Source organism: Aulonocara stuartgranti (assembly GCF_965226115.1).
Source record: "Aulonocara stuartgranti genome assembly, chromosome: 18".
Lineage (NCBI taxonomy): Eukaryota > Metazoa > Chordata > Actinopteri > Cichliformes > Cichlidae > Aulonocara > Aulonocara stuartgranti.
In genome coordinates this window covers 35,097,687-35,125,667 of record NC_138954.1, presented here as the reverse complement: position 1 = coordinate 35,125,667, position 27,981 = coordinate 35,097,687, and the positions used below count along the sequence as shown (strand labels likewise).

Sequence of the window (27,981 nt, the reverse complement as noted above, 5' to 3'; positions counted from 1 at the left end):
CTCGGACCTGCACCCATAATGTGGTGGTGCACCATCTTGCTGGAAAAACTCAGGGAACGTGCCAGCTTCAGTGCACAAAGAGGGAAACACATCATCATGTAGCAATTTCAAATATCCAGTGGCCTTGAGGTTTCCATTGATGAAGAATGGACCCACTGTCGTTGTACCCCATATACCACACCAAACCATCACTTTTGTTGGTCCAACAGTCTTGGAGGGATCCATCCAATGTGGGTTAGTGTCAGACCAATAGCGGTGGTTTTGTTTGTTAACTTCACCATTCACATAAAAGTTTGCCTCACTGAACAAAATCTTCTGCGTGAACTGAGGGTCCTGTTCAAATTTTTGTTTTGCCCATTCTGCAAATTCTGTGGCCGATCTGGGTCATCCTCGTTGAGATGCTGCAGTAGCTGGAGTTTGTAAGGGTGCCATTTGTGAGTAGCTAATATCCGCCGAAGGGATGTTCGACTAATGCCAGTGACATGCGGCGAGTGCTACGCTGTGGGCTCTTGCTGAATGAAACTGGGACAGCCACTGATGTTTCTTCATTAGTGACAGTTTTCTTGCATCCACATTTTGGCAAATCCAACACTGAACCAGTTTCACGAAACTTAGCAAGCAGTTTGCTGACTGTAGCATGGGAGATGGGTGGTCTCGTAGGGTGTCTTGCATTGAAATCTGCTGCAATGACCCGGTTACTGCGTTCACCGGATATCAACACGATTTCCATCCGCTCCTCACGTGTTAACCTCTTCGACATGTCAATGGCTGTGAACAAAGAGAAACTTGTAAATAACTCATGAAAGAATAAAGTTACGTTGAAACCAAGCACACCATTTTTTTCTTGTGACATTACCAATAAGTTTGATGTGTCACATGGCCCTCTTCCTATTGAAGAAACAAAAGTTGTATCCAAGATGGCCGACTTGTAAATGGCCACCATGGTCACCGATCATCTTGAGGAGTTTGCCCCCTCACATATACTAATGTGCCACAAACAGGACTTTAATATCACCAACCATTCCCATGTTATTACGGTGTATCCATATAAATGGTCCACCCTGTATATCAAAAAAAGGACAATCTCACTTAGTAGTACAGGGCTCTGATGATGTAAGGGTGGCCTAGAAGTCAGAGGGTTTAACTTTAAAAACCTAACCTTAAAAGGTAAGTTTATTGGATTGTGAACAATAAACACATTTAAAATATTGCTATTATATTATTTTTGTTATTTAAAATATTTAAATATTTATTCACAGTGAATATTTTAAAGACTAACATGCTTTTAGGCCCAAAAAAGAGTTTCAGTCGTAGTTGCATTGGGCGAGGCCCCCGCCTGTATCACTGAGCTTCTTCAACCCTACTCTCCAACTCCAATGATAGTGGTCTCCTGACTATTCCACGGAGACATTTAAAAACAAAGCGGGATTGCGCTTTTCAAACCCTACCTCCAGTACTGTGGAACTGTTTACCTCCCCCGCTACGCTCCATCGACTCTGTGGCTTCTTTTAAAAAACAGCTTAAAACACGTTTGGGTGATGTTTGTGTGTAATATGTTGTTTTGTTTGATATGCTTTTATATTCCCATGTGAAGCACTTTGTTATAGCTTCTTGTCTTAAAAAGTGCTATATAAATAAATTTTGCTTACTTGCATTGCTTCCAGAAAAAAACTATTAAAGCTGCTTTCTCTTTCTTTTAGAAACAGGCCAGATTGACCCCATCCTGATCGAGCGCTACAACACACCGGGTTTCATGGGCTGCCTGTCAAGAGTTCAGTTTAACAGTGTAGCACCGCTGAAAGCTGCCCTGCGCTCCAGCATAGCAGCACCTGTCAGCACCCATGGGATACTGGTTCCTTCAAACTGTGGAGCCTCCCCCCTGACCATCTCCCCCATGGCTTCAGCCAGAGACCCCTGGCACATAGAAGGTGGTAGAAACACATAGAACATAGGAAAGGGGTGTCCAACTCCAGGCCTCGGGGGCCGGTGTCCTGCAGGTTTTAGATGTGTCCTTGATCCATCACAGCTGATTTAAATGGCTAAACGACCTCCTCAACATGTCTTGAAGTTCTCCAGAGGCCTGGTAATGAACTAATCATGTGATTCAGGTGTGTTGACCCAGGGTGAGATCTAAAACCTGCAGGACACCGGCCCTGATGCCTGGCGTTGGACACCCCTGACATAGGGTTTCAGCATACATAGGGGCATGCCACTGTAAAATTCTAAAGTTTCTCAGGATTCAGATAGATAACAGATGTTTGCTTTGTTCACAGCTGGAGCTGTTTTCAACCTCAATGAGGACAAGTTCAGTGGTGATGGTGTGGATCGCAACTCGGCTGTCATAGGAGGTATGTTTAGTTTTAAGTATACCAGGATTCTGAGCTGCTGTTTTTGTCGATATAATTGGAAAATGCACAGATTGATGTACATAAAACGAGGTGATGTATGATTTTAAAACTGATACCATAGGTGTATCTATTAAAAATCTCTGAGCAGTTTGAATCTCAGTGATGTTGTCTTCAAGGTCGAGGTCACAGGTCAACTTTTCTGAAAACTGCCTCAGGAGGCTGAGGGGGAACGCCCGGAGCCGCTGGTATTTTTCAGTTTTTCGGTCACATTGACTTTTTATGCTGTCTGGGACAAGTTGAAGGTTGCCCAGAGGTCACCTGGTGGAACCTAACCTGTCTCATTGTGACTCAAAGCGACTGCCATCTGCAAATAATCACCATCTAATTTATTAATACAGATTGTTAACCGTTGCAACACATTAGAATCAGTCAGCACTGATAAGTGCAACTTGTCTGTTCCAGCACAATGTGAAACACACACCTGAGTTTACTGTGCATTACACTAAATTTCATGAAAAAGTGTCTTATTTTGCACCCGATATGTGTGTGATATTTGATACCAGGAATATTAATTTGGAATGAGAGAAGTAAAAGTCCTTCCATGAAACGCTGCCTTACCGTGGTGGAGGGGTTTGTGTGTCCCAGTGATCCCAGGGCCTGTGTTGTTGGGGGCTTTGTTGCTCCCTGGTAGGGTCTCCCAAGGCAAATTGGCCCTGTGTGAGAGGCCAGACGAAGAGCAATTCAGTCGACTGCTATGGATAAAAGAAGACCAACGGACGAGTGTACCCTGTCTGGAATAGGATTGCTGGGACCCCACCCTGGAGCCAGGCCTGAGGATGGAGCTGGAGGGAGCGTGTCTGGGAGCTGGGCCTTAGCCCATGGGACCTGGCCGGGCACAGCTTGAAGCAGCGACATGGGCCTGCCCTGCTGTAGGCCCACCACCCACAGGAGGCACCATTAGGTCCGGGTGCAATGTGTGTTGGGAAGCAGACAGGGGTCCAATCCCCGGCTACCAAGGCTGGCTATCAGGACACGGAAGGTCACCTCTCTGGTAGGGAAAGGAGTCTTTTATATGGTGGGGCTCACCTCAATGCAACATTTGGGCTCTGGAACCAATCTCCTAGAGAGAGGCTAGACTCTGTTCCAGGCTGCTATTGCCCTCGGTGAGAGGTGGTGGCCAGGGATGGATTTTCTTGTATCCCTGAACGGGTCCTGAATGTAGTTTGCACTTATGCGCAATGGTGTAGCGTCCACACCGCTGTGGAAACATCTTTCAGGCATTGATGTGAGTGACTGAGTAGAGTTGCGCTGATTTCCCATGTGGTGGAGTTTATGCTGCACAGTTTCATGTCTCTTTTAAAGATATCTTTAAAGCGCAGCCGTGGCGTCCAGTGGGTTGCACACAACTGATGGTCCCAACCCCACTAAGAAAGCACGAAATTCCACAAACGAACCCTGACAGACTGACGCTGAGCTTGGTTCTGCCAAGTTTTTTTACAGGTTTCTTCCTGTTAAAAGGGAGTTTTTCCTTCCCACTGTCGCCAAAGTGCTTGTTCATAGGGGGTCATATGATTGTTGGGTTTTTCTCTGTATCTATTATTGTACGATCTACTGTACAATATAAAGTGCCTTGAGGCGACTGTTGTTGTGATTTGGCGCTATATGAATAAAACTGAATTGACAGGCTCACCTGTGAGGTGAGACTACATCATGGAGCTCACTGAGAGAAGGCCGAGTGTTTGCACCAGAGGGTGGCTACTTTGAGGAGTCTAAAATATAAAACATATTTAGAGCTATTTTTCCTTTTTTTCTTTTTCTTTCTACATAATACTGTAGATACATGTAGTAAAAATAAAGGAAAAACACTAAATGAGAAGGTTTGTCCAAACCTCTGACTGGTCGTGTATAATAATAAAATTATATCTTGCTCTGAGCTAATGTTGGCGTTGTTCTGATGTTTGAGAGGAAAGAGGTTAGAAACATCCAAGTCATTGTTTTCACTGCATGAGGTGATCCACATATTCTCTGTAGGAAACAGTGAGAATTCAAATCCTCTTTATAATCTAACATGGCAAAAATGAGCAGAGCAAAAGCCAAAAGACATCAACCCAGTTTGTAAGTTCACAGTTTGAGCTGCGGTTGATCCCTCTGGTCTCTGGTGTAACTCTCAGTTCAAATCGTGTGAACTGCTAATCAAAGGGAAACTCTTCAAAACACAACGTTTACACCTCGGTGACCTTTCTCCCGCCTTTCTTGCTTGATGTTACATCTTCTGAGATGACATCTGGCATCTGTGCACTTTTACGTTAATTAGATGGATCATTAGCTCATTCAAACGTGACTGTGCATTTCTACATAATCTCTTTTTAATTCAAAAACACAGGGATACTTTTTTTATCAGTCTGTGTTGGTCAACGACAACATACGATTCCTTTTATGAAGTCATGCATTTCAAAGTCAGACATTCTTGTTTTCAACTTTTTTTATTAAACTTTAGACATAAACAAAACAAGAGAAATAAGTTTTATCATACTCTGTTTTACACTCACCTCCCACTCCCCCCATTACACACCTCTGCACCTCAGGTGGCAGAGAGCCAGCTACTAAAAGGAGACCAAATACAGTTTGTTTAATAGGCCACAAGTCACTTTTTTGTACGATGCTATTTTAACCATTAACCATTCGTCATAGCGAGGCCGGCGGCTTTCCCAGCAGTGTCTTAGCAGAATCCCTTTAGCTGTGTAAGGGCCAGGATGTCTCATTTTTATGGGGAAGTCAGAAAGTTCTGTGGTTGAACCAAACATGGACAGTTTTGGTGAGATGTGAAATCTTCTTTTCAGAACATGAAGATGACTCCATAATATCAAAGTCAGACATTACTTTCGATTAGTGGTTCCTTAGTATCGCCCTCACTCCCCATCCTGCTTACATACATGTGATCACACAGCCTCACAGGCCGCCTCTACACTCAGTGAGACGCCTGAATCATTATAATGTTTTCATACTCATTGTAGTGGTTGAACTTATACCTGATTCCCATCAGTATTAAGCTTGATTAACTATCATATCAGCTATGATTCTGTTTACAACATACTTTTCTCTTATCCAGAGTCACATTTCTTATCTTTCCACTTTCCTGCAGCCACACAAACACTTCATCGTGTCTACACATAATTTAGACATTAGAAAAATCTCCATTACTCAAACTGTATTTCTCATATATATACTTCAATATTCTGTATTTCAACGTATTAATTAGACTTATCTTTGATTTTATCTATTCAATTCAGTTTCATTTTATTTTTATATGTCTTTGATTAAGAATTAAGAATAAAGGGTAGCACTTTCTACACTGTCTCTGTAATAAAGTGGTAATAGTAGGGTAACAAGGGGGAAACGAGTATAATGTGTCTAAGTTATTACTATGCAATTACCAAAGTAATAGCCACTAAATAGCCAAGTAATATAACGGTAGTAACAGTGGTTAAAGCTGAGAAATATTACTCTGAAATATATGTTATAGGCTAATAAGAGCCCAAAAACTGGGGTAATAATATGGAAATACAGCTCAGTAATAAAGTGGTAATAGTAGGGTAACGAGGAAGGAAGAGGATTGTAATAATGTGGTAACTTCTAAGTTATTACCACTGTTACCGTGGTAGCATCTGTGTAATAAGCAGGAAAGAGAGCTGCCTGTTTCCATTTAATAACACATTATTAAGCTATTGAAGCTAATTTAAAAAGTGATTATCATCAGGAAACAGCTGTGGTAGTTTTCTGTAATAAGCAGGAAACAGAGCTGCAAAATATTCACCAGTTATGGCGATTCTAAATCGCCTGTAGGTAAATGTGAGCGTGAATGGTTGTATGTCTCTGCGTGTTAGCCCGGAGACAGATTGGCGACCTGTCCAGGGTGTCCCCCGCATCTTGCCCTATGGTATGAACCATAGGGCAACCCCCCTCCACAACCCTGAGAAGGATAAGTGGAAGTCAATGGATCTCTTAACCTTAATTCCATCTCTGGTTCCTGGAACCGCGACTGGTCCTCAGTGAGCCATTTTCCAAAATGATCATTGCTTACCAGTTTAGTCATTTCTGGCAATATTAGCATGCCATTAAAAATGACTAGCTCAACATGCTCAACAATGCTGTCTTCAGTCCGTTCTTCAAATGCTGCATCAAATATACTTGAAGTTCACTGTGTTAGAGAAAGTGCTCACTGCGTTGCTCATGCTTTCTTCCAGGAATCATCTCCATGGTGATCTTCAGCGTCCTGTGCATCATGGTGTTCGTGATCCGTCACATGTTTCGTCACAAAGGCTCCTACCACACTAACGAGGCAAAGGGAGCCGAGTCAGCAGACTGTGCCGACGCAGCGATCATTGTCAACGATCCGGCCTTCACCGAAACCATTGATGAGAGCAAGAAAGAGTGGTTCATCTGAACCCTCGTCGATACGGACACACGTTAGGATGTAGTTTTGCAAGCTTAGGGAGTAGCTGGAGGTGACGACCTACTAACCCTGGAGGAGCTGAGGACTTTAGAGACAGAGGAAACCATTGGTATTTTAGCTTGGGTATTAAAGCACAGGGCGCAGAAGTGCCTGGCAGCGACAGTGTGGAGTGATTCATATGATGGAAGGACGGCCTTCAGTGTACGGTGCCATAAAGTTTCAGGCCTTGGATCAGTCAGTATGTTCATTTGCTTTTATCTTATATTTTTATATATATCGCTCTGACTTTGATTTCAGTATGTAATGTATTTATTTATTGATATTATATTTTTTCAAATGTTGATATTATTTATTCTTAATTTTCTTTGTGTTTTTATTTCATGTGTTTGTGCTTTACTTCTGGTACTTTGACTTTAAGAACTTTGGCATGAATTAAAATAATTATGAATTAGTCCCAATAAGCCTTTGTGCATATAGCGACAGTAAACAATTCTAGAGTGTTTTTGTATATTAAGTGTGATACGTTATAATTTGCCTTATTTTTATAAAATGATTTATTCTGTATGTTGGTAGTTTAATTTTGGTTCTCAGACTAAAAACTATGTTGTGTGTGTGTGTGCGCGACACACGCACGTGCATGCATAGCTGGCTTGCTTGTCTGTAAAGGAGATGTAGCCATGACATTGTTTGCATCAGCTGAACTCAGAACTTCTTTTGATTTCTGCATCTGAATGTGTCTTTCAAAGACTTCTTGATACTTTTTTCCGTGAGTTCAGGAAACACACTCAGCTTGTCTTAAGCTGCCGTTTGTCCAGGGCCAGACTACAAAAACAGAACAAATAACTTTATTAAACTTTACCTTCAAATCCACAGTGAGGCAGCATTAAGTTAGTGATTCCACTACCAAGGCTGGTGAGGGACGAGTAAAGCACAGCACTGTAGCAAACAAATACTCTAACTTCCCTAAAGTGAACCAAATTCCTTCCAACAGCTCCCAGAGCTGGCAGATGTTTTCACTGTCAGCTGCTGAGAGCCGCAAACTCCACAATCCAGACTAAACTGTGCCTCTAACAGCACCCCCGTCACTACCTTCACATGCTGAAGGTAATATGTTTGACACAAAGCTGGTGGCAGATCTGCGACGTGTCCACATTGAATCTGAGGTCAAATAAAGACAAAAGTAGGAAAAAGCAGCAGCCTCATAACACTGCACTGGGCTTATGGATCAGGAAAGAACTCTTATCTTGGATAATATTCAATTTTGCACAGTGTTATTATATCAACGAGCCCTCCCTGTAATATAAGACAGAGTGGGCTGACAGCAGAACGGTTTCCTCACGCTCACACAAGTTCAGGTGAACAGCAGCTGAGAACAAACGCCTCGTGGAGACTTGCTGTGACTGAACTAGGCTGCAGAGTCGGTTTCATTCGACTCCAAGGTGAAACACATTTAAACACCATCTCTGTAGATGAATGTGACATGACGCAGATACTCATCATCAAACAAGCAGCTGGTCATATTTTGGCAGCAGGACATTTTCCACACTCAGAGAAATCCTTGTTTTCATTTAGCACAGTCTTTCAGAGGTGTTGTTTTCTCCTCGGTGTCCCTGAAACTAGAATAACGGGTCCGATCATGCTGAGAGCTGCTCCTTCCTGTAGAGCAGCTACGCTGACCGGATTCAAGCTGGTGATAAGAGTGTTTTTGTTTCTTGTATCTGGAAATATGTTTCTACAAACGTCACACGCTAACGGCTTACACTTGACATTTGATTGTACTGCATTTGTATTCGTTTGACTGCATTGAGATGTATTGGCATGCCATTTGTCACTGATGACGTTTCTGTTGATGAACCACTGTAGCATCACATGGCTTTTTCTTCATTGTTCTGTGTATAAATGATTATCATTTATAGCTGATTTCTCATTCTTTGTGCTTGAAACTAACGGCTCCTGGAGCAGCCTGTGAAATACAAGTATGACTCATACCTCAGTGATATTTCAGTTTTTAGGAAACGCACTTTCATCACGATGACGATGACTCTATAAAGGCCCTGGAAATGACTCTTGTGCTTTAGCACTATAAAAAAACTGAATGAAATTGAATACTTGTGAAAATAGTTACATGGATACATAATTGCAATTTTAATTGCATCAGGTCACTGTAAGATAAACATATTGTAGTATGGATCGTGTGTCCCTCACTCCAAAGCCGTAGCTCAGGATGTAGAGAAGGTCGTCTACTAACTGGAAGGTTGGAGCGTGAATGCCAGCAGCTGCTAGTGCTACCCCCCTGCCTCCTAGCAGACACACCTACTGTATCAAACTAAATCCTACATCACAGCGAGATGTCAAAAACTTTATCTCCAGGATTTGAAGTCGTCTGAGATTTGCAGTAGACACACTCATGGTATCAATTTCAAAATTCTACGCCACCTTGTTCACGAGTTATCGCATTCACAAGATTTTCAAATAAACCTGACGTTTGATCGGAGATTAGTAACAGATGCACCTGTGGCATCAGACTGAAGCCCCTACACTGCCTCGTTTTCAAGATATCGCATTCACAAACCTCGATCTGCAAGACCTGCCCGCCTGCCTGGGCCGGTGACCCCATCATCAGAATGTGGAGAGGTGGAGTAGAAAGGTGCTATATCAGAACCAGTCCGGTTACCATCCTAGTGGCAGCTATCAAAGCTTTGCCCCCCACACTGCACCTCTTTAGCAAACACATAAACAGCTTTTTAAAAGACGGTTCTGCTGTGCAGATGTCAATAACTCTGTTGCTGATGTAGTTAATGTCTTTGTCATCTGCCAGTCTTAAACTAAAATGTACCAAAACATTGCATAAAAACAATGAGAAAAACATTTTATTAGGCTCAAATGTAGAATAAAAGGACAAAATAAAAACAGATATTATAAAGATACAGAAAATGGCAGGTGGGTAAGCTGGGCCAGGCTGATCTGCAGAGTGAATCCTGTGTGGATGTGGTTCAGTAACCTGGAACAGAAATGATGACAAACAGCAGAAATGATGTTCGGTCCGTTCTCCTTCATCGTCGCTCGTACTGGTGCTTGGCTTAGCCCGGGCTTATCAAGCTGCCAAAGTAAGCAGTCACTGTCTTCAGCTTGTTGTTGAGGAAGTTCTGCTCGACCTCCACCTTCCCTCCTGGGCCGGCTAAAGACGCCACCTGTAGAGACAAGATTTCAGTAAGACAGTCCCAACACAAGCTGAGCAAAGCAAACACAACTACAACACAATACTCATTACAAGTATAAGAGTCTGGGTACATAAAGAACGATGCCACCGCGGCGTTGCCAGTCCAGTGGAGCATGAACATCCAGACATCCACGGTCACACGAAATATGTCAAAGTACAGATTACATTACATGTTTGAGAAATCCTGAACACACTGACCTGATCCATGTCAACATTACGCGGAAGAAAGTACACAATGTTGTCTGATATCAGTTTGGCCAGGCGGAAGATCTCAAATGTGCCGAGTGTCAAGGATGAAAACTGCATGTTCAAAAAAAGAAACTTTCAGATTGAACAGACTGACTGTGTTAACTGCAGAGTGCCTGAAATAAAGTTCACCTTTCAGGGCTTAACTGTAGGGACTGTCTTACAATACAGTGGGGCAAAAAAGTATTTAGTCAGCCACCGATTGTGCAAGTTCCCCCACTTAAAATGATGACAGAGGTCAGTAATTTGCACCAGAGGTACACTTCAACTGTGAGAGACAGAATGTGAAAAAAAAATCCATGAATCCACATGGTAGGATTTGTAAAGAATTTATTCGTAAATTAGGGTGGAAAATAAGTATTTGGTCACCTCAAACAAGGAAAATCTCTGGCTCTCACAGACCTGCAACGTCTTCTGTAAGAAGCTTTTCTGTCCCCCACTCGTTACCTGTAATGAATGGCACCTGTTTGAACTCATCATCTGTATAAAAGACACCTGTCCACAGCCTCAAACAGTCAGACTCCAAACTCCGCCATGGCCAAGACCAAAGAGCTTTCGAAGGACACCAGGAAAAGTATTGTAGACCTGCACCAGACTGGGAAGAGTGAATCTACAATAGGCAAGCAGCTTGGTGTGAAAAAATCAACTGTGGGAGCAATCATCAGAAAATGGAAGACATACAAGACCACTGATAATCTCCCTCCATCTGGGGCTCCACGCAAGATCTCATCCCGTGGGGTCAAAATGATCATGAGAACGGTGAGCAAAGATCCCAGAACCACACGGGGGGACCTGGTGAATGACCTGCAGAGAGCTGGGACCAAAGTAACAAAGGTCACCATCAGTAACACACTACAACGGCAGGGAATCAAATCCCGCAGTGCCAGACGTGTTCCGCTGCTGAAGCCAGTGCATGTCCAGGCCCGTCTGAAGTTTGCCAGAGAGCACATGGATGATACAGCAGAGGATTGGGAGAATGTCATGTGGTCAGATGAAACCAAAGTAGAACTTTTTGGTATAAACTCAACTCGTCGTGTTTGGAGGAAGAAGAATACTGAGTTGCATCCCAAGAACACCATACCTACTGTGAAGCATGGGGGTGGAAACATCATGCTATGGGGCTGTTTTTCTGCCAAGGGGACAGGACGACTGATCCGTGTTAAGGACAGAATGAATGGGGCCATGTATCGTGAGATTTTGAGCCAAAACCTCCTTCCATCAGTGAGAACTTTGAAGATGAAACGAGGCTGGGTCTTCCAACATGACAATGATCCAAAACACACCGCCCGGGCAACAAAGGAGTGGCTCCGTAAGAAGCATTTGAAAGTCCTGGAGTGGCCTAGCCAGTCTCCAGACCTCAACCCCATAGAAAATCTGTGGCGGGAGTTGAAAGTCCGTGTTGCTCGGCGACAGCCCCAAAACATCACTGCTCTCGAGAAGATCTGCATGGAGGAATGGGCCAAAATACCAGCTACTGTGTGTGCAAACCTGGTAAAGACCTATAGTAAACGTTTGACCTCTGTTATTGCCAACAAAGGTTATGTTACAAAGTATTGAGTTGTATTTTTGTTATTGACCAAATACTTATTTTCCACCCTGATTTACGAATAAATTCTTTACAAATCCTACCATGTGGATTCATGGATTTTTTTTTCACATTCTGTCTCTCACAGTTGAAGTGTACCTCTGGTGCAAATTACTGACCTCTGTCATCATTTTAGGTGGGGGAACTTGCACAATCGGTGGCTGACTAAATACTTTTTTGCCCCACTGTGTTAAAAACTTGGGTGTCTGTGCCACGTGCCTGTCAGTGTGATGTTTGCAGCTGAGATAAGGACTGAACTGCAACTGGATGTGGAAGCAGCCAATCCAGAAACTGAAAGCTAGAAAACTGTTCAAAGATGACAAGAAAGTCTGACTGATTGGAAACAAAATATAAAAAGTGAGGGCTGGCGTTTGCACGTTATTATTCTAACAGATGAACAGATGACTCCTGACGTCTTCTGCAAAATTGAAAACGCAAAAACATTTTTCAAAGCTAAGCTGTAATTTTCTCCTCTCAGTTTTCGGTCCCTCCTGCAAACGAATCCTGTCAGTCACTAACATCCCTCCACTTCCTCATCAAAGGATATCCATCAGGCTCCATCATGGTCCTGATGTCGAACACCTCAGCAGTTAGGTAGTCAGGTCCTCCCCACGGTGGCGACAGGAAGACCACATCAGCGTGGAGGTGGGGGGCCAGCTGAAGGAAGTCCCCTTGTATGAAGTCGATTCGGTCGGCCACACTGTAAACCGCAGCATTGTGCCGAGCCATGTCCAGCCGCACTGGATCGATGTCAACGGCTAAGACTGAGAGAGAAACACGACGCAGAGGACAGACTGTGAGCTCAGCGTGTTCAGCATTTCTAAAAACACCTTATGAACTTATAAACACTTACCTCTCTTTCCAGTGAGGGCAAACTGGATGGCATTTCCTCCTACACCACAGAAGGCGTCTATGACCAGCTGAGACGCAGAGAAACTGTGCTCCACCCTGAGGGCAATGTGCTCAGCGATTCTCTCCGGTGTCACAGAGAACCAGCCCTCTGAAACACATGATGAGCATGTGTGAGACGACCTGAGCAGCTAAACCCTTCAAAGAGACGCCAGCAAACTTCCTGCTGTATTCATCACCCATTCCTTCTCAGTTTAATTCAATACAATGTTAGTTATATAGCGCCAAATCACGACTACTGTTCAAGGTACTTGTTGAACATCAGAATCAGAAAACTTTATTAATCCCAAAGGAAATTATAAGGCTGCCATGAGGGTGGTTCTCCTCAGTACGTGAGCAGAGCCCAGAAGGAGGATCTGTGTTACGCTGATGCTCTTCTCAATTTCAAAGTCTTTATATTTTGAGAGTTTTTCTAAAAACCTCAGTTTTCTCCTTCCTTACTAAGCCATGTGTCTTGATTTCTTTCTCTGTACATTCCTCAGTTTGCTGCTCTCAGTTACTGTTCATGTCTGAGGAGCTTGGCTAGAAAGCGACTTTGTTTCACGTCTCTTCCACAAAGCTTCTTTAGTTCTGAACCAAAGGTTGAACGAGCTTCGTAGTAGTAATGTGTGCGACTAGATGACTAACAGTCGCTATCGTCACTCATCAGTAAAACTGGTCGTTGGTATTTCTCCAGACACGCTGGAGGAGGTGGGCGGGGAGCGGCAGGTCTGGTCTCCTGCTCAGACTGCTGCAGATAAACTTATTACTGTACTGTGCACTCTGAGTTATAAGTAAGTTATAAGTTAGTTATAAGTTAGTTATAAGTTAGTTATAAGTTAGTTATAAGTAAGTTATAAGTAAGTTATAAGTAAGTTATAAGTTAGTTATAAGTTAGTTATAAGTTAGTTATAAGTTAGTTATAAGTTAGTTATAAGTAAGTTATAAGTTAGTTATAAGTTAGTTATAAGTAAGTTATAAGTAAGTTATAAGTAAGTTATAAGTTAGTTATAAGTTAGTTATTAGCTAATCCAGTGACAGTAAACGATGAGTAACACTGAATCGTCAAGTGTAAAAGAAATATTATATCTAATAGTTATACAGCAGCTGTTGGGAGGCGACGTCACGAGTGTCAGGTTTTTGTTTTGTTTAAATCTGACATTAAAAAATAAAAATGCAGGACAATCAGTGTTGCTGCCAGTCACTGACACTCCTCAGGGCCTAACAAAGTAATATTCAAACACTTCTTTAAACGTGGTTTATAAAAATGATCTTTGGAGCTTTTACTCACCTGGATGCTCAGCCATCCAGGTGAGAACACTGAAATGACCTGAACTGTGATGCAGAGCCGGCTCTCAGTCATTTAGAGGTTAACTATGACTCACATGTTGTTGATTCCACTGGAGTAATGTGACATAACTGCAGTGTGCAGACTGACCTCGGTCCAGTCTGATCCCTTCATCAAAGCGAGAGAAGAGTCTGTAGCGCTGAGCCCAGTATTTAGCCAGCTGTGGTTCAGCTGCCATCTCTGCTGGGACCTGCTTCTTCTTCTTCTTCTTCTTTGGTGTTTTTGTGTGTTTCACACTTAATTCTACACAGACATAAATATTAGGCAGTTACTTTTTTGTTCATTTCTTTTAAACAGCACAGCCTTACTATGAACAACCTGATTCACCAGCAGATTTACTGTGAACTTCAGGCTCGTCAGGAATCTGAGGACAGGGTAAGTGTGTGCCCGGCTGCTCCTCACTCTCCTCCACGTCACTCTCCTCCGGCTCTGTGACAGAGTTGGAGGTGATGCTGGGGTAACTGCTGCCCTCTGCATCTAAACTGGATGCAGAATTCTTCACCTCCTTTTTCCTCCCGTCTTTTTCTTCTTCAGCTTCTCTTAAAAATGGAGGCTTGTCCTCAGGGTGTCTCTCTCTGTCCACCTCACTCCGGTCACACTCTCGCTGGACCTGTTCAAGGAAACTTTGAACCTGTGAAACAAAAAGACTTTTTTCGTTCTGTGTAACGTTCAAACAAACAAAGCTCTGCTCGACTTCCTCCTATCTAAGCTGTTCCAGTCCTCCGTGCTTTTAATCCACGTCCACGGACATGCCAGGAGAACAGGTAAAGGACATGACTTTCAGTGATTTCCACTGTGATGCTTCCTTTCAGCTGTTACTCCAGCCTAACGTCTGAGGACTTATTGAGATTCTGGGGTCATCTTTCATGCTCACAAAACTGAAAACATCGAATCTGTCCTGGCTGATCAGGGACAGGCTTCAGAACACGTCCGCTCTTCAGCCCGTTGCAGGTCGTACCTTACAAAGGGAGGTGCTGATCTGTGGACGTGTGCTGTCTCTGCCCGTCTTTGAGAACCTGGTGCTGCTGATTTTCCTCTTGGTCCATCGCTGCTTCTGACACTTTGAAGCTGAGCTTCCTTTGAAGCTGAACACACTGTTGAACCTGAGACACGAACACATTGTTACAATTTAGACATTTAAAAACATGTTTACACTCAAACAGCCGCGCTCACATAAACCTTTGTGTTTCTAAAACACAGAGAAACGGCTCAGAAGCAGGCTGGGTTCAATCATTTCACCAGAGCCGACACCTGCAACACTTCAAGCATAAAAACTGTCAATTTGCAGCATTCGCTGCCTTGCAGGCCTTTTGTGTTCTAGATGTTGGTTTGCTGAAGTTAACGGCTTTCATGTCACATGTTTGTCTGTTAATGAAGAATCAGTGCTGTTAGCACACGATGCCACATTACATCTCCTGTGCACTACAGTCACAATCACTCGCCCTGTGCTTTCCCTGCTGTGAAAGGTCCGTTGGGAAAAGTCGTTCCACACTTCCACAGTGTGCATTTGGTCCCATCTTCCTCCCCTCAACCTGAACCAGTCGCAGAAGATACTGGGAGTTTCTTCCTGTTAAAATGGTTTTTCCTTCCCACTGTTGCCCAGAGCTGCTCGTCGCTGTCTGCCTGACTGTTGGGGTCTTCTTTGTATCATTGCAGGGTCTTACAATGTAAACCTTGAGGCGACAGTTAATCTGATTTGGTGATAGTTCAGTGAAGTTGGATCCATACTGGCTCATATGTTTGTTTCAGTTAACTTTCTGTTTTATGAGGAGATGGGTTCCAATCAGTGATGTAAAGTATAAGGCTGCAAAATTCAATGATGAATATTTTTTGTCCTTTAATACTTTTTTACCCCGACTGTGTTTTGTTTCACCAATCCTATCTTTTTGGAACTAATATATTATATTTTTAATCTCATTTCTTATTTTCGTGTCTCTGCCTAGAAGACCATTATGTATTTTAGCAGGTAAAGTGGATGCAGTCACTGAGGACTTGTGACCTACCACAAACAAAGCAGGACATGTGCTGAATAACAACTTCAGCTTTAGGCCCATTTCTAATAATCAAGTTGAAATGTTTTCATCTGAGTGTTTTTGTTTTGCATGTTTTATATTTCTATCATAAACATAAACGACCAATCACAAGGTATCTGAGTTGGAGTCGGCAGACGTGACCGAGACGAGATTCCCAAAGGAGCAGAGGAAGACTTACTGAGGCTCTGGGTTGTGTTTGAGGCCAAGCTGACTCCAGGCTTCCTCGGGTGTCAGACGTGGGCACTCGTCCACATCCAGCTCATGACTGACAACAAGGACAAACAGCAGAAACATTATTCCCGGGCTTGTTGGAGAGATGACGGTCTCCATGATAGAACATCAAACTTACCTCCGTTTGACTTTAGCGCATCCTTTTCCTGGTGGTTTGTCGTCATCGTCATTATCATCCTTTCCATCGGGTGTTTCATTCCTCGATCCGTGCCGTCCGTTATTCCCGGCAGCAGCCAGTTGGAAGCCTGTGTCAGGACGTGCAAAACGCTACGTGTTTATTAAAGCAACCACACATCCATTTACTGAACAAAGGAGAAAAAACTGTGGTGAAAACCACAGGACAAGAACATGATTAACCAAACAGAACTGAACAAGTTAAGATTCAGTCTTTGACTCATTTTCATACACAGCTCAGTAAACACAAACACATTTTCTGTGACACTGAGTTACTGAAGTCATTGTCACCAAAGTAACAAGTTCCTGTGCGATCCAAGGTTGACTGACGCTGTCGGGATGTGAGCTCCTTCCACTTTTCTGAAGACATTTGTTTTCAGTGGTTGTGAAGACCTACGCCAGCGGTCGGCAACCCGCGGCTCCAGAGCCACAGGCGCCATTTCATCCTTATACTCCCGCGTGGTTTGGGAAAGTAAATTAAAGTATTTAATTGAAGTGTATTCTATTTGTTTTAGTTCTAAATTGGAAGATGACTGTGATCTTGAAACATTAAAATCAAATTATATTTCATTAATTTTTTGACGCTCAAAGTAAGCGCCACACTCGACATCGAGGCCGCTCTTGTTCAGGATCACAGATGGAGTGATGTCGAGACCAACCAAATCCAACTCGTGTTTGAAACATGGAGCGCCATCCCGACACATAAACATGAAGACATATGCATCTGGAGTCTTGTCGAGCTTCTGATCCACACACGTATGTGAGCAGCTATTCTCCACACCGCTCACGCCGCACGGCCCCGATCTGCAGACGCCGTGCGCAGACGTTCAGGAGCAGAAGTCCCATTAAGCAGGTGAAAGAAATATCTATGCAGGTACTTTGCAAAAATGTATTCATCATGGTTTAGTGACATTTATTTTTAAATTCAGCCTCCGCTACACGCTCAGCTTTGTTTGGTCCGTGGATCATTTAAGTTCAGCTTTTTAATCGTGTTTGTTTTTGTTAATATTTTTTTAAGAGTTCAAAATGTGTTTATTACACAAATGTCTTTTTCTCTGTAGATTTCATGAGCAACACATTATTGTTGTTTATACGAAGCGTGAAGGTAAAAAAACAGGATGCAGTCTTATCGTCATTTTAGAGTCACAAAGTGTTCGCGGCTGCCAGTGTTTCCGTTTCCGTGGAAACTGGGTCCACGTGGCTCTCTGTGTGTTAAAGGTTGCCGACCCCGGCCTATCGAACAGCTAATGTTTCTCAACATAACTGATTTCTCTTGTGTATAGGCTGTGGGGGTTTTCTACACTGACTTTATTTGATTCAATATTTAGTTTCCTGTGGGCGCCCGTACTTTGTTCTTGTCCCCCTGGACACGTTGCTGGACAGAACATGTTGGTGGACAGACATTCGACACTGAGGTCAGTGTCTCGTTGTCCCAGTGAGCTGAGCGTTTGTCTCTCACTGCCAGCACCAAGTGGAAGAACCTTAGTTTATGTTACGGGTGTCCTTTGAAACAGGTTCCACTCAAAATGCTTGAAAAAGAAAACAATGAGAAATGTTATGACTGAGACTCAGCAGACAGATAGTCTGCTGATCATGCAGCCTTGGCCACACCTCATACACACAATTGTTACCTGTAGTAGCGCTGTGATGCTGTACAGAGTCAGCTGGTCTCTTGCGGTTATTCCCATCATCAGAAGCATCATCAGAGCTGCAGGACACTCCCTCTGACTGGACCATGACTGAACCAGCCACACACTGTCCACCTGCCTCCACTGTGAAGCTCTGTCCAAACAGAACATGCAAAACTTCAGCATCATCTTCTTCGTGTTTACTCTCAGCTTCAGTAGGGCCGTCGCTCTGTTTCTCTGATTGGCTCTGTAAACCTCTGTCCGTGATTCCTGTTTCTTCTTCCCCTCCAGCGTTCCCATTACAGGCAGACTGCTCAAAGGTCCAGCCCTGTCCCGCCCAGTACGAGTACTGTTCCCAATAAGAATAGTAGGTCTCTGTAGCGTGTTTGTCCCAGAGAGCTTTAGTATCCGGGTTGTCCCAAGGAGTCCGTCCTGGATCTTCTGAAGACGGCAGCTCATGTTTCTCCAGCCAGCTGCTCCACATCAGAGCTTCTCCCTGTTGTGCTGCAGAAGAGTCAAAACATTAGTTAATATTTCATGTGTAGGATTGTTGCATTAAAAGAACACGAAGAAGATATGGTGGAACTTCTTTTTTTTAAATGGTCAGTGGATACTCGGGGCGGCTGTGGCTCAGGTGGTAGAGCAGCTCAGCTCCTGATCGGAAGGTTGGTGGTTCGATCCCAGGCTTCTCCAGTCTGCATGCCAAGTGTCCTTGGGCAAGATACTAACCCCAAGTTGCCCTCCGATGTGTTCATCAGAGTGTGAATGTGTGTGAATGTAGATTAAGTTTGCACTTGCATGAGTGGGTGAATGAGGCATGTCGTATACGGCGCTTCGAGCACTCCGGGAGAGTAGAAGCACAATGTAATCAGTCCATACTGCTTTCCTGTCTGTGTTGGTCTAAACAGACGCGTGAAGCCAGAATTTTGGATGAATTGTGCAGGTTCTGAGGAGCACGATAAACAGTTATAATTATTTATGAAGTCAGATGACACAAATGAATTCGACATCAGGAGACATGTCTGCAAGACCTAAAGACCTGGATGACCTGCCAACTTCTACTCCTGAATGAAGAAGTAGACGAACGTCTTGCCCAGCAGACTGGAGGAGGCCACTGGTAGTTGACCCACTGCCTCCTGAGCCACAGCCACCCCGAGTATCCACTGACCCAACATGATATCTCTATGTCTTCCTACCAAACCCGGTGTCACAGTGCAGTGTTAGAAAAAAACAGTCTTCATACATTTCACTATAAACGTCATGTGACCATTCTTACCCCAGTAGGCTTCCCAGCCAGCATCTTGGATCCCTCCTGATACTCCCACTCGTGGATCAAACGCCTCCTCATCAACTATGACATAAAAACATCATGCATGACTAGGGATGGGTACCGGTTCTGACATAAACGGTAGTAACCAGACCGAAAAGCAGCGCACATTTCGGTGCTTTATTTCCTGAGCTGTGATACACTTCTAGCCAATCATTTTACGTTTCCGAGGATAGTAGGCGGGGCCAGGTACGTACGTTCTTTTAGAGCAGAGCTACAGATTAAAAATGCTCAAGGCGAAGCGGTCAAAGTCTGGCTGTACTTCACAGCAAAAGATGCAAACTCAGCAGCAACAAGTGCTTTAAGCGGATACTGTGATACTGTCAAAGGAGGTAACTCCTCAAATCTGATGAAACACCTGGCGACGCATAGCGTTTTTTTAAAAGCCGAGAAATGCGCCGTATTTGATAGCTTGCTGCGAGACCTCACACCGAGCGCATCTACTGCGGGTGTGGTGCCTGTTATCAGACCCGGAGTTAGCAACATCCCCCAAAAACCCGAAGAGGAGAGTCCTGGCCCCTAGCCCTGCCAGTGTAGCAGAAATGATGAGGATGATGATGCAGCAGCAGCCGTTCTTCTCTGTATGAGTAGCTTCATGTTGTTCGTGTGTAATTTACGTTGAGTAGGCTAACCACGTTATTATATTAATGCATGTAAGGTGAACTAGCAAACATCATCATAGCTACATGCGGCTGTCCTCTTGTTTGATGGCAGATACTCCCTTCACCCTGGCCAAAAAGGCTAAAATGACCAAAGAAAAAGTGGAAAACAGTTAAACATGAGAGGTTTTTGGACAAAGTTTGTGTTTTTTCCATTGTTTAAGCACTGCTTCCAGCCAAGAGTGATGCCATATATGCCCCATAGCTGCAGAAAAGGCTAACATTGTTATCTTTTTACAAAAAAACAGCTGAGCATGAGAGGTTTTTGGACAAAGTTTGTGTTCTCCATTCTTTAAGCACCGTTTGAGCACCGGCACCGTTTCAAAAGTGCCGGTTTGGCACCGGTGTCGGATAAAATCTAAACGATACCCATCCCTATGCATGACATCACAGTCGCATGAAAAAAAGAAGGACCACATGCAATACTCTGAAACAATGAATACGCTGTTACTGCTTCCATTGTAATTAAGAAGGTAAGGAGACATGTGCTGCTGATAAAAGCCTGTAAGCTGACCGCCTAAAAGGAGAACTTCTGGCAATTTGCTGGTCTGGAAAATTCAGCTGTGTGGACCCAAAGGTCTGATTGTGCAAGAGCTATGTCGCAGACGCCGTTAACATTTAACAGGCCTTAATTAGCATGTTGAATGTTAAATGTTCCCAACATTTACAAACAGTGGGATGGTGTTCCCAAAAGTTGATTCTGTTCATCTGGACGTTTTCAGTGGGAGAAACGTTTCGTCACTCTTCCAGCTGACTTCTTCAGTCTCAGCTGGCTGCAGGTGTTTAACCTTATAAACAGGACATCTGCACAATGACTGAAACTAACAGCACTGAGGGAACAATGGGCTGTGAGGTCAGTATATTGATCAGTTTCTTGATCATTAATATGCTGCCATTGAAAGCTCACTAGTGCATGTTGTCACAGTAATCCCAGTACCAGATGGTACCTGTCAGCTCCACCATCTACAAGCCGAGTGCAGCTGTGGCAGTAGCTGACACAAAAACTCAGGTATGGGAGGAGATGAGTTAGACCGTGGAGAAAGTGGATACTCTACCACATACAAACCTTCGTAATATTACTCGTAATAAAAACAATAAGAGGTGAAGGGAGCCACCAGGCTGAAGAAGGAGGCCTATCGGGCTTGGTTAGCCTGTGGGACTCCGGAGGCAGCCGACAGGTATCGACAGGCCAAGCGGAATGCGGCTCGGGCAGTGGCTGAAGCAAAAACTCGGGTGTGGGAGGAGTTCGGAGAGGCCATGGAAAAAGACTTTCGGACTGCCTCGAAGAGATTCTGGCAAACCGTCAGGCGTCTCAGGAGGGGAAAGCGGTGCTCTACCTGCACTGTGTATAGTGCTGGCGGAGCGCTGTTGACGTCGACTGAGAAAATTGTCGGGCGGTGGAAGGAATACTTCGAGGACCTCCTTAATCCCACTGACACGTCTTCCGGGGAGGAAGCAGAGTCTGGGGATGAGGGGTGTGACCCACCGATTTCCGGGGGCGAGGTCACTGAGGCAGTTAAACAACTCCTTGGTGGCAGAGCCCCTGGTGTCGATGAGGTCCGCCCCGAGTTCCTGAAGGCTCTGGACGTTGTAGGGCTGTCTTGGTTGACACGTCTCTGCAATGTTGCGTGGAGATCAGGGGCAGTACCTGTGGACTGGCAGACCGGGGTGGTGGTCCCCATCTTCAAGAAGGGGGACCGGAGGGTGTGTTCCAACTACAGGGGGATCACACTCCTCAGCCTCCCCGGGAAAGTCTATGCCAGGGTGCTGGAGAGGAGGGTTCGTCCGCTAGTCGAACCTCGGATACAGGAGGAACAATGCGGTTTTCGTCCTGGTCGCGGAACACTGGACCAGCTCTTTGTCCTCTCGAGGATACTTGAGGGTGCATGGGAGTTTGCCCAACCAGTCTACATGTGTTTTGTGGACCTGGAGAAGGCATTCGACCGTGTCCCTCGGGGCGTCCTGTGGGAGGTGTTGCGCGAGTATGGGGTGTCTGGCCCATTGCTACGGGCCATTCAATCCCTATACAACCGTTGCAAGAGCTTGGTTCGCATTGCCGGCAATAAGTCGGACTCGTTCCCGGTGGGTGATGGGCTCCGCCAAGGCTGCCCTTTGTCTCCGGTTCTGTTCATAATTTTTATGGACAGGATTTCTAGGCGCAGCCAAGTGGCGGAGGGCTTTCGCTTTGGTGGCCTCAGAATCTCATCTCTGATTTTTGCGGATGATGTGGTTCTGTTGGCTTCATCGGGTGAGGGCCTCCAGCTCGCACTGGAGCGGTTCGCAGCCGAGTGTAACGCAGCGGGAATGAGGATCAGCACCTCCAAATCTGAGGCCATGGTTCTCAGCCGGAAAAGGGTGGAGTGCCCACTCCGGGTCGGGGATGAGTTCCTGCCCCAAGTGGAGGAGTTCAAGTATCTCGGGGTCTTGTTCGCGAGTGATGGGAGAAGGGAGCGTATCGACAGACGGATTGGGGCTGCGGCTGCAGTAATGCGGACGCTGCACCGGTCAGTCGTGGTGAAGAGGGAGCTGAGTGTAAAAGCGAAGCTCTCATTTACCGGTCGATCTACGTCCCTACCCTCACCTATGGCCACGAGCTGTGGGTAGTGACCGAAAGAACGTAGATCGCGGATACAAGCGGCGGAAATGAGCTTCCTCCGAAGGGTGGCTGGCCTCTCCCTTAGAGATAGGGTGAGAAGTTCGGCCATCCGGGAGGGGCTTAGAGTAGAGCAGCTGCTGCTCCACATCGAAAGGAGCCAGCTGAGGTGGTTCGGGCATCTGGCAAGGATGCCCCCTGGGCGCCTCCTGGGCGAGGTGTTCCAGGCATGTCCCACCGGGAGGAGGCCCCGGGGCAGACCCAGGACACGCTGGAGAGATTATATCTCTCGGCTGGCCTGGGAACGCCTTGGTATTCCCCCGGACAAGCTGGAGGAGGTGGCTGGGGAGAGGGAGGTCTGGACCTCTTTGCTTAGGCTGCTACCCCCGCGACCCGACCTCGGATAAGCGGATGAAGATGGATGGATGGATAAAAACAATAAAAACAATAAGATAATCGCATCACCTTTTTCATCAGCCTGTGGATCTTCTTCACTTTCCTCTTCTTCACTTGTTTCTTCACAGTATTTTGAGGAACTCCTGTTAGACCTCCACCCCTGTGACATGACGGAAAATAACAACCAAAGCTGCTTTTTAGCTTTCATTTCAAAAAACGGCGACTTTAATAACACAGCACTGCAAAACTGTGTGACTTACTGCTCTCCTCTGCTCGGAGGAGCACACAAAGGCTAAAGGCAGGCCCATGCTGGCCATCATCTGAGTTTCTTCATCCAGCTCCTCCACCTCAGTCTCCTCTTCCTCCTCTTCACCATCATCTACATCTATGAGTTGAGAAATGTATTTTTTAAATCATGGCAACTAAAACTAGACAGTACAGCGAGGTTAAGAGAGCCACATTCTTCTACCCCAATGCCTGATACATTTCATAGGTGATTATTTTAATCCCTGGTACTATTAAATATCATGACAGGATGTACCTTGTACAGTGTTTTCCAGGTCAGGCAGAAGTCTGTTATCAGAACGATACAACTCTCGATCCCTGTAAAGAGGCGATGGACATAAAGGACAGATGTAGGAAATCCATAGATGCATCTGTATACATCAGCGTATCCGCTAAAACTCAAGGTGTTTGGGTACTGAGAACAACAACATCTAAACGACTGTGAAAAAATAAAGTAATATACTTGCATTTCTACTCCAACACTCAAAGCATTCGAGTGACATGACACACGATAGTATTCATTAAATCGTTAAATCCAGGTGTTCCAATCACATCCAGGTGTATAAATCAGCACCTGGACATGCAGACTGATTCTACAAACATTTGTCAAAGAACGGGTTGCTCTTAGGAGCTCGGCGAATTCCAGCGTGGTACTGTGATAAGATGCCGCCTGTGCAGTCGTGAAATTTCCTCGCAACTAAATATTTCACAGTCGTGGTTCGTGGTGTTACAGCAAAGAGGAAGTGAGTGGGAATGACACCATCTCAGCCACGAAGTGCTCGAGCGTAGTGCACAGGTCACAGGTCACCAACCTTTTGCAATTGCTGCAGAACTCCAAACGTCACATGGCCTTCAGATTAGCTGAAGAACAGTGATCAGACAGCTGCATGTTTTCATAGCTGAGCAGCTGAATCCAAACCTTACATGACCAGGCGCCGCACAAAGCGTCCAATGCAGCGATGTAAAGCATGCTGCTATTACTAGACCTGGAACAAGCACTCTGTGGAAAAGCAAACATCTGCTGTCTTTCATAAGCTCCAGGTTTTGATAACCACCAATATTTTCCTCATAAATACCTTTTTTAACACAAACACCTCTCTGACAGCCTAATGGGAATGTTCAGAAAATGAATGAATGCGAGCAGAGACTGTGAGCCAGGTTCTCATCCAGCGTCCGTGTCTGACCTCGCAGGTGTAAAAGATTCCATAAACATACTCGTAGCCCGTGTGGGAAGACCTCCCAGAGGAGTTGAAGCTGTTATAGCTGCAAAGGCTGGGACAGTATCATGGGATGTCACTCAAGTTCATGTGTGTGTGAAGGCAGACGAGTGAATACGTTTGGCACTATAGTGTCTGATTCCACCGCTCTGTGTGCAAGACAGCAGCTCATACCACGCTGCCACCAGCACACAGCTGCTAACCTTTTCTTAACCTTACAGCTCATCACCTCTCCCTCCCCTGGGCAAATCTGACCACAACCTGGTGCACCTTGTCCCTGTGTATGAGCCCTTAGTGCGCAGGGTGCCACCAGCCACCCGCACAGTGCAGAGATGGTCAGAGGAGAGCGAGGAGGCTCTTAAGGACTGTTTTGAGTCGACTGTGTGGGAGGTGATCTGTGATGACCACGGAGAGGACATCGACAGCCTTACTACATGCATTACTGACTATATTAATTTCTGTGTGGATAACACCGTACCTACCAGGACTGTACGGTGTTTCTCCAACAACAAACCTTGGATTACCCCAGAAATTAAAGCTGTCCTCAAGCAGAAGAGGAGGGCCTTCAAATCCAAAGACAAAGAGGAGTTGAAAAGGGTGCAGAGAGAGCTGAGGGGACTGATAAGGAATGGGAAGGAGAGCTACAGGCAGAAGATGGAGAACCAGCTTCAACAAAACAACGTCGGTGAAGTCTGGAGAGGCCTCAGAACCATCTCAGGCCACAAACATCAGAACTCTCTGCCTGGGAGGGATGTGAGGTGGGCAAATGAACTGAATCATTTCTTCAACAGATTTGATTCAACCATGAGACAGTCTGCAACATCGGCTGCAGACTCACCCACCCCCACTGCTGCTGTTCCACCTCAGACACTTCACACCTCCTCTATTCACCCTGCTCACTCCCCCCCACCCCCAACAACAGCATCCAATACACACTCAACACAAGGCTCCAGCCTGTCTCTCTCAACCACCCAGGTTAGGAGGGAACTGAGGAGGATTAATGGCAAGAAGGCAGCGGGCCCAGATGGCATCAGCTCGAGGGTCGTCAGGTCCTGCGCGGACCAACTGTGTGGGGTGATGGAGCACCTCTTCAACCTGAGCCTGAGGTTGGGAAGAGTCCCACAGCTCTGGAAAACATCCTGTGTTGTACCAGTGCCAAAGACTTCACGCCCCAAGGACCTCAACAGCTACAGGCCGGTGGCTCTGACATCCCACCTGATGAAGACCCTGGAGCGGTTGGTCCTGGCTCAGCTTCGGCGCCTAACAAGCTCATCACTGGACCCACTTCAGTTTGCCTACCAGCCTGGCATTGGAGCGGGTGATGCCGTCATTCACCTCCTACATCGTTCCCTCGCTCACCTGGAGACCGCTGGAAGCACTGTGAGAATCATGTTCTTTGATTTCTCCAGTGCCTTCAACACTATTCTTCCCTCGGTTCTGAAGGACAAGCTGGAGAATTCTGGAGTGGACCATCACCTCACTACCTGGATCCTGGACTACCTCACCGACCGACCACAGTATGTGAGGACTCAGGGCTGTGTGTCGGACAGGGTCGTCTGCAGTACGGGGGCCCCACAGGGAACGGTTCTGGCTCCGTTCCTCTTCACCATCTACACTGCAGACTTCTCCCACAATTCCACCCAGTGCTTCCTGCAGAAGTTCTCTGATGACTCTGCAATAGTCGGCCTCATCACTGATGGGGACGACAAGGAGTACAGAGGACTGACTCAAGACTTTGTGGACTGGTGCCAGCTGAACTACCTCCAGATCAACGCCAGTAAAACCAAGGAGCTGGTGGTAGACTTCCGCAGGCACAAGCATTCTCCACTGCAACCACTGAACATCCAGGGTATGGACATTGAGGCTGTGGACAGCTACAGGTACCTTGGTGTTCATCTGAACAACAGACTGGACTGGACTCATAACTCAGACGCCCTCTACAGGAAAGGGCAGAGCAGGCTGTACCTGCTGCGGAGACTCAGGTCGTTTGGGGTGGAGGGCCCACTCCTGAAGACCTTCTATGACTCTGTGGTGGCTTCTGCTATCTTTTATGGCGTGGTCTGCTGGGGCGGCAGCATCTCTGCTGGGGACAGGAAGAGACTGAACAGGGTGATCCGAAGGGCCAGCTCTGTTCTAGGATGCCCTCTGGACCCAGTGGAGGTGGTGAGTGACAGGAGAATGGCGGCTAAGCTGTCATCCCTGTTGGACAACGTCTCCCACCCCATGCAGCAGACTGTGACAGCACTGAGCAGCTCCTTCAGTGGGAGACTGCGGCACCCACGGTGTGGGACGGAGAGATTTCGCAGGTCTTTCCTCCCCACTGCTGTCAGACTCCATAACAAAGACTTTAACTGAACAAACACACACATCCACACATGTGCAATAACACTAAGTGCAATAATCTTTTCTGGCATCGTTGTATTTTTACTCAGTTGTATATAGCATTCGTATTCTATTTTTATCTTATTGTATATTTTTATTCTATTTTATTCTACTGTATATAGTATATTATTTTATTCTATTCTGTACAGCTGTGTACTGTATTTATTCTTATTGTATTCTAATTTTTGCGTTCATAACTTTTGCACTGTCCACTTCCTGCTGTGACAAAACAAATTTCCCACGTGTGGGACTAATAAAGGTTATCTTATCTTATCTTATCTTATCTTTTGGGGTTCAGCATTGTGCTAGCAACAGTAGTAGCCTTGTAATGACTGCGATTCATTCAACTGTGATTGATATGATAGCTTTTTAAAACGCTGCTTTGTGGTTGCCTTCACTCAAGTCAGTTATTCATTAAAACGACATTTATTACACGGAATTTCAAAGATTTGACTGGAGTTCGTTTCTTGCGTCGTCTTTTAATGACCCACACTGGCTGGTTGCCATGTCAGCCCGGCTGAGACAAACACCGGTTTAGATCAGACTGTTGTTCGACGTGCTGCTAATGAATTACGTGTATGAGTTGTAGCGGACAGAGGAAAGGTGGTGGAGGCTCACTGTACGAAGGCTCTGGAGCAACGACAATGAATCGTTTCTTCCTCCTGCAGTGACTCCTTCTTGGTGAAGATGATTTCCGCCACCAGGGCTACTCTTCTCATTTCCAGCATCATGGCGGTTAGCTCGCTGCAACAACAAACACACTTTCATTTACCGACGAGCTGCTTGCGTCTTTAAGCAGCATGGGACTCTTTCCTTTATTATTGATTATTTCCGCACTATAAGCTAACAGCGGATTTCCGCTGTTTTTCAAAATAAAAGTTGCAATTTTTTTGTTTTGTTTTGTTTTTTATAGAAAAAAATTCTAACAAAATTTTTCCTTTAAAATCACTAAATCTCATGGTCATTAG

The 27,981-nt window shown here is 45.3% G+C and overlaps 2 protein-coding genes across 5 annotated transcripts in view; one reads left to right on the top strand and one right to left on the bottom strand.

Moving 5' to 3' along the window:
- Nucleotides 1-7,363, top strand: part of cntnap2b (contactin associated protein 2b) — a 43,157-nt gene extending 35,794 nt beyond the window's left edge. For both annotated transcript variants that reach the window (XM_082513991.1, XM_082513992.1), the window contains exons 23-25: nucleotides 1,701-1,928; nucleotides 2,274-2,348; nucleotides 6,593-7,363. In XM_082513991.1, the coding sequence (XP_082370117.1) occupies nucleotides 1,701-1,928; nucleotides 2,274-2,348; nucleotides 6,593-6,792 (503 nt within the window). In that variant the 3' untranslated portion in view covers nucleotides 6,793-7,363. The remainder of the gene's footprint in view (nucleotides 1-1,700; nucleotides 1,929-2,273; nucleotides 2,349-6,592) is intronic.
- A 2,286-nt stretch (nucleotides 7,364-9,649) lies between these two features.
- Nucleotides 9,650-27,871, bottom strand: tgs1 (trimethylguanosine synthase 1). 3 transcript variants are annotated; one of them, XM_082514016.1, is made up of 15 exons: nucleotides 27,588-27,871; nucleotides 23,671-23,732; nucleotides 23,390-23,514; nucleotides 23,199-23,289; nucleotides 19,431-19,505; nucleotides 18,158-18,658; nucleotides 16,471-16,597; nucleotides 16,300-16,386; nucleotides 15,047-15,191; nucleotides 14,416-14,698; nucleotides 14,179-14,331; nucleotides 12,706-12,852; nucleotides 12,400-12,616; nucleotides 10,220-10,298; nucleotides 9,650-9,992 (listed from the first exon to the last, which is right to left on the bottom strand). In XM_082514016.1, exons 1-15 carry the CDS (start codon nucleotides 27,779-27,781, stop codon nucleotides 9,882-9,884), a joined length of 2,397 nt encoding a protein of 798 aa, XP_082370142.1. In that variant the 5' UTR covers nucleotides 27,782-27,871; the 3' UTR covers nucleotides 9,650-9,881. The 3 variants fall into 3 exon arrangements, with proteins under 3 accessions (XP_082370142.1, XP_082370141.1, XP_082370143.1); XM_082514015.1 differs by having other exon boundaries at nucleotides 14,416-14,719; nucleotides 27,588-27,870; XM_082514017.1 differs by having other exon boundaries at nucleotides 14,416-14,719; nucleotides 27,632-27,853.
- Between the last annotated feature and the right edge of the window lie 110 nt (nucleotides 27,872-27,981).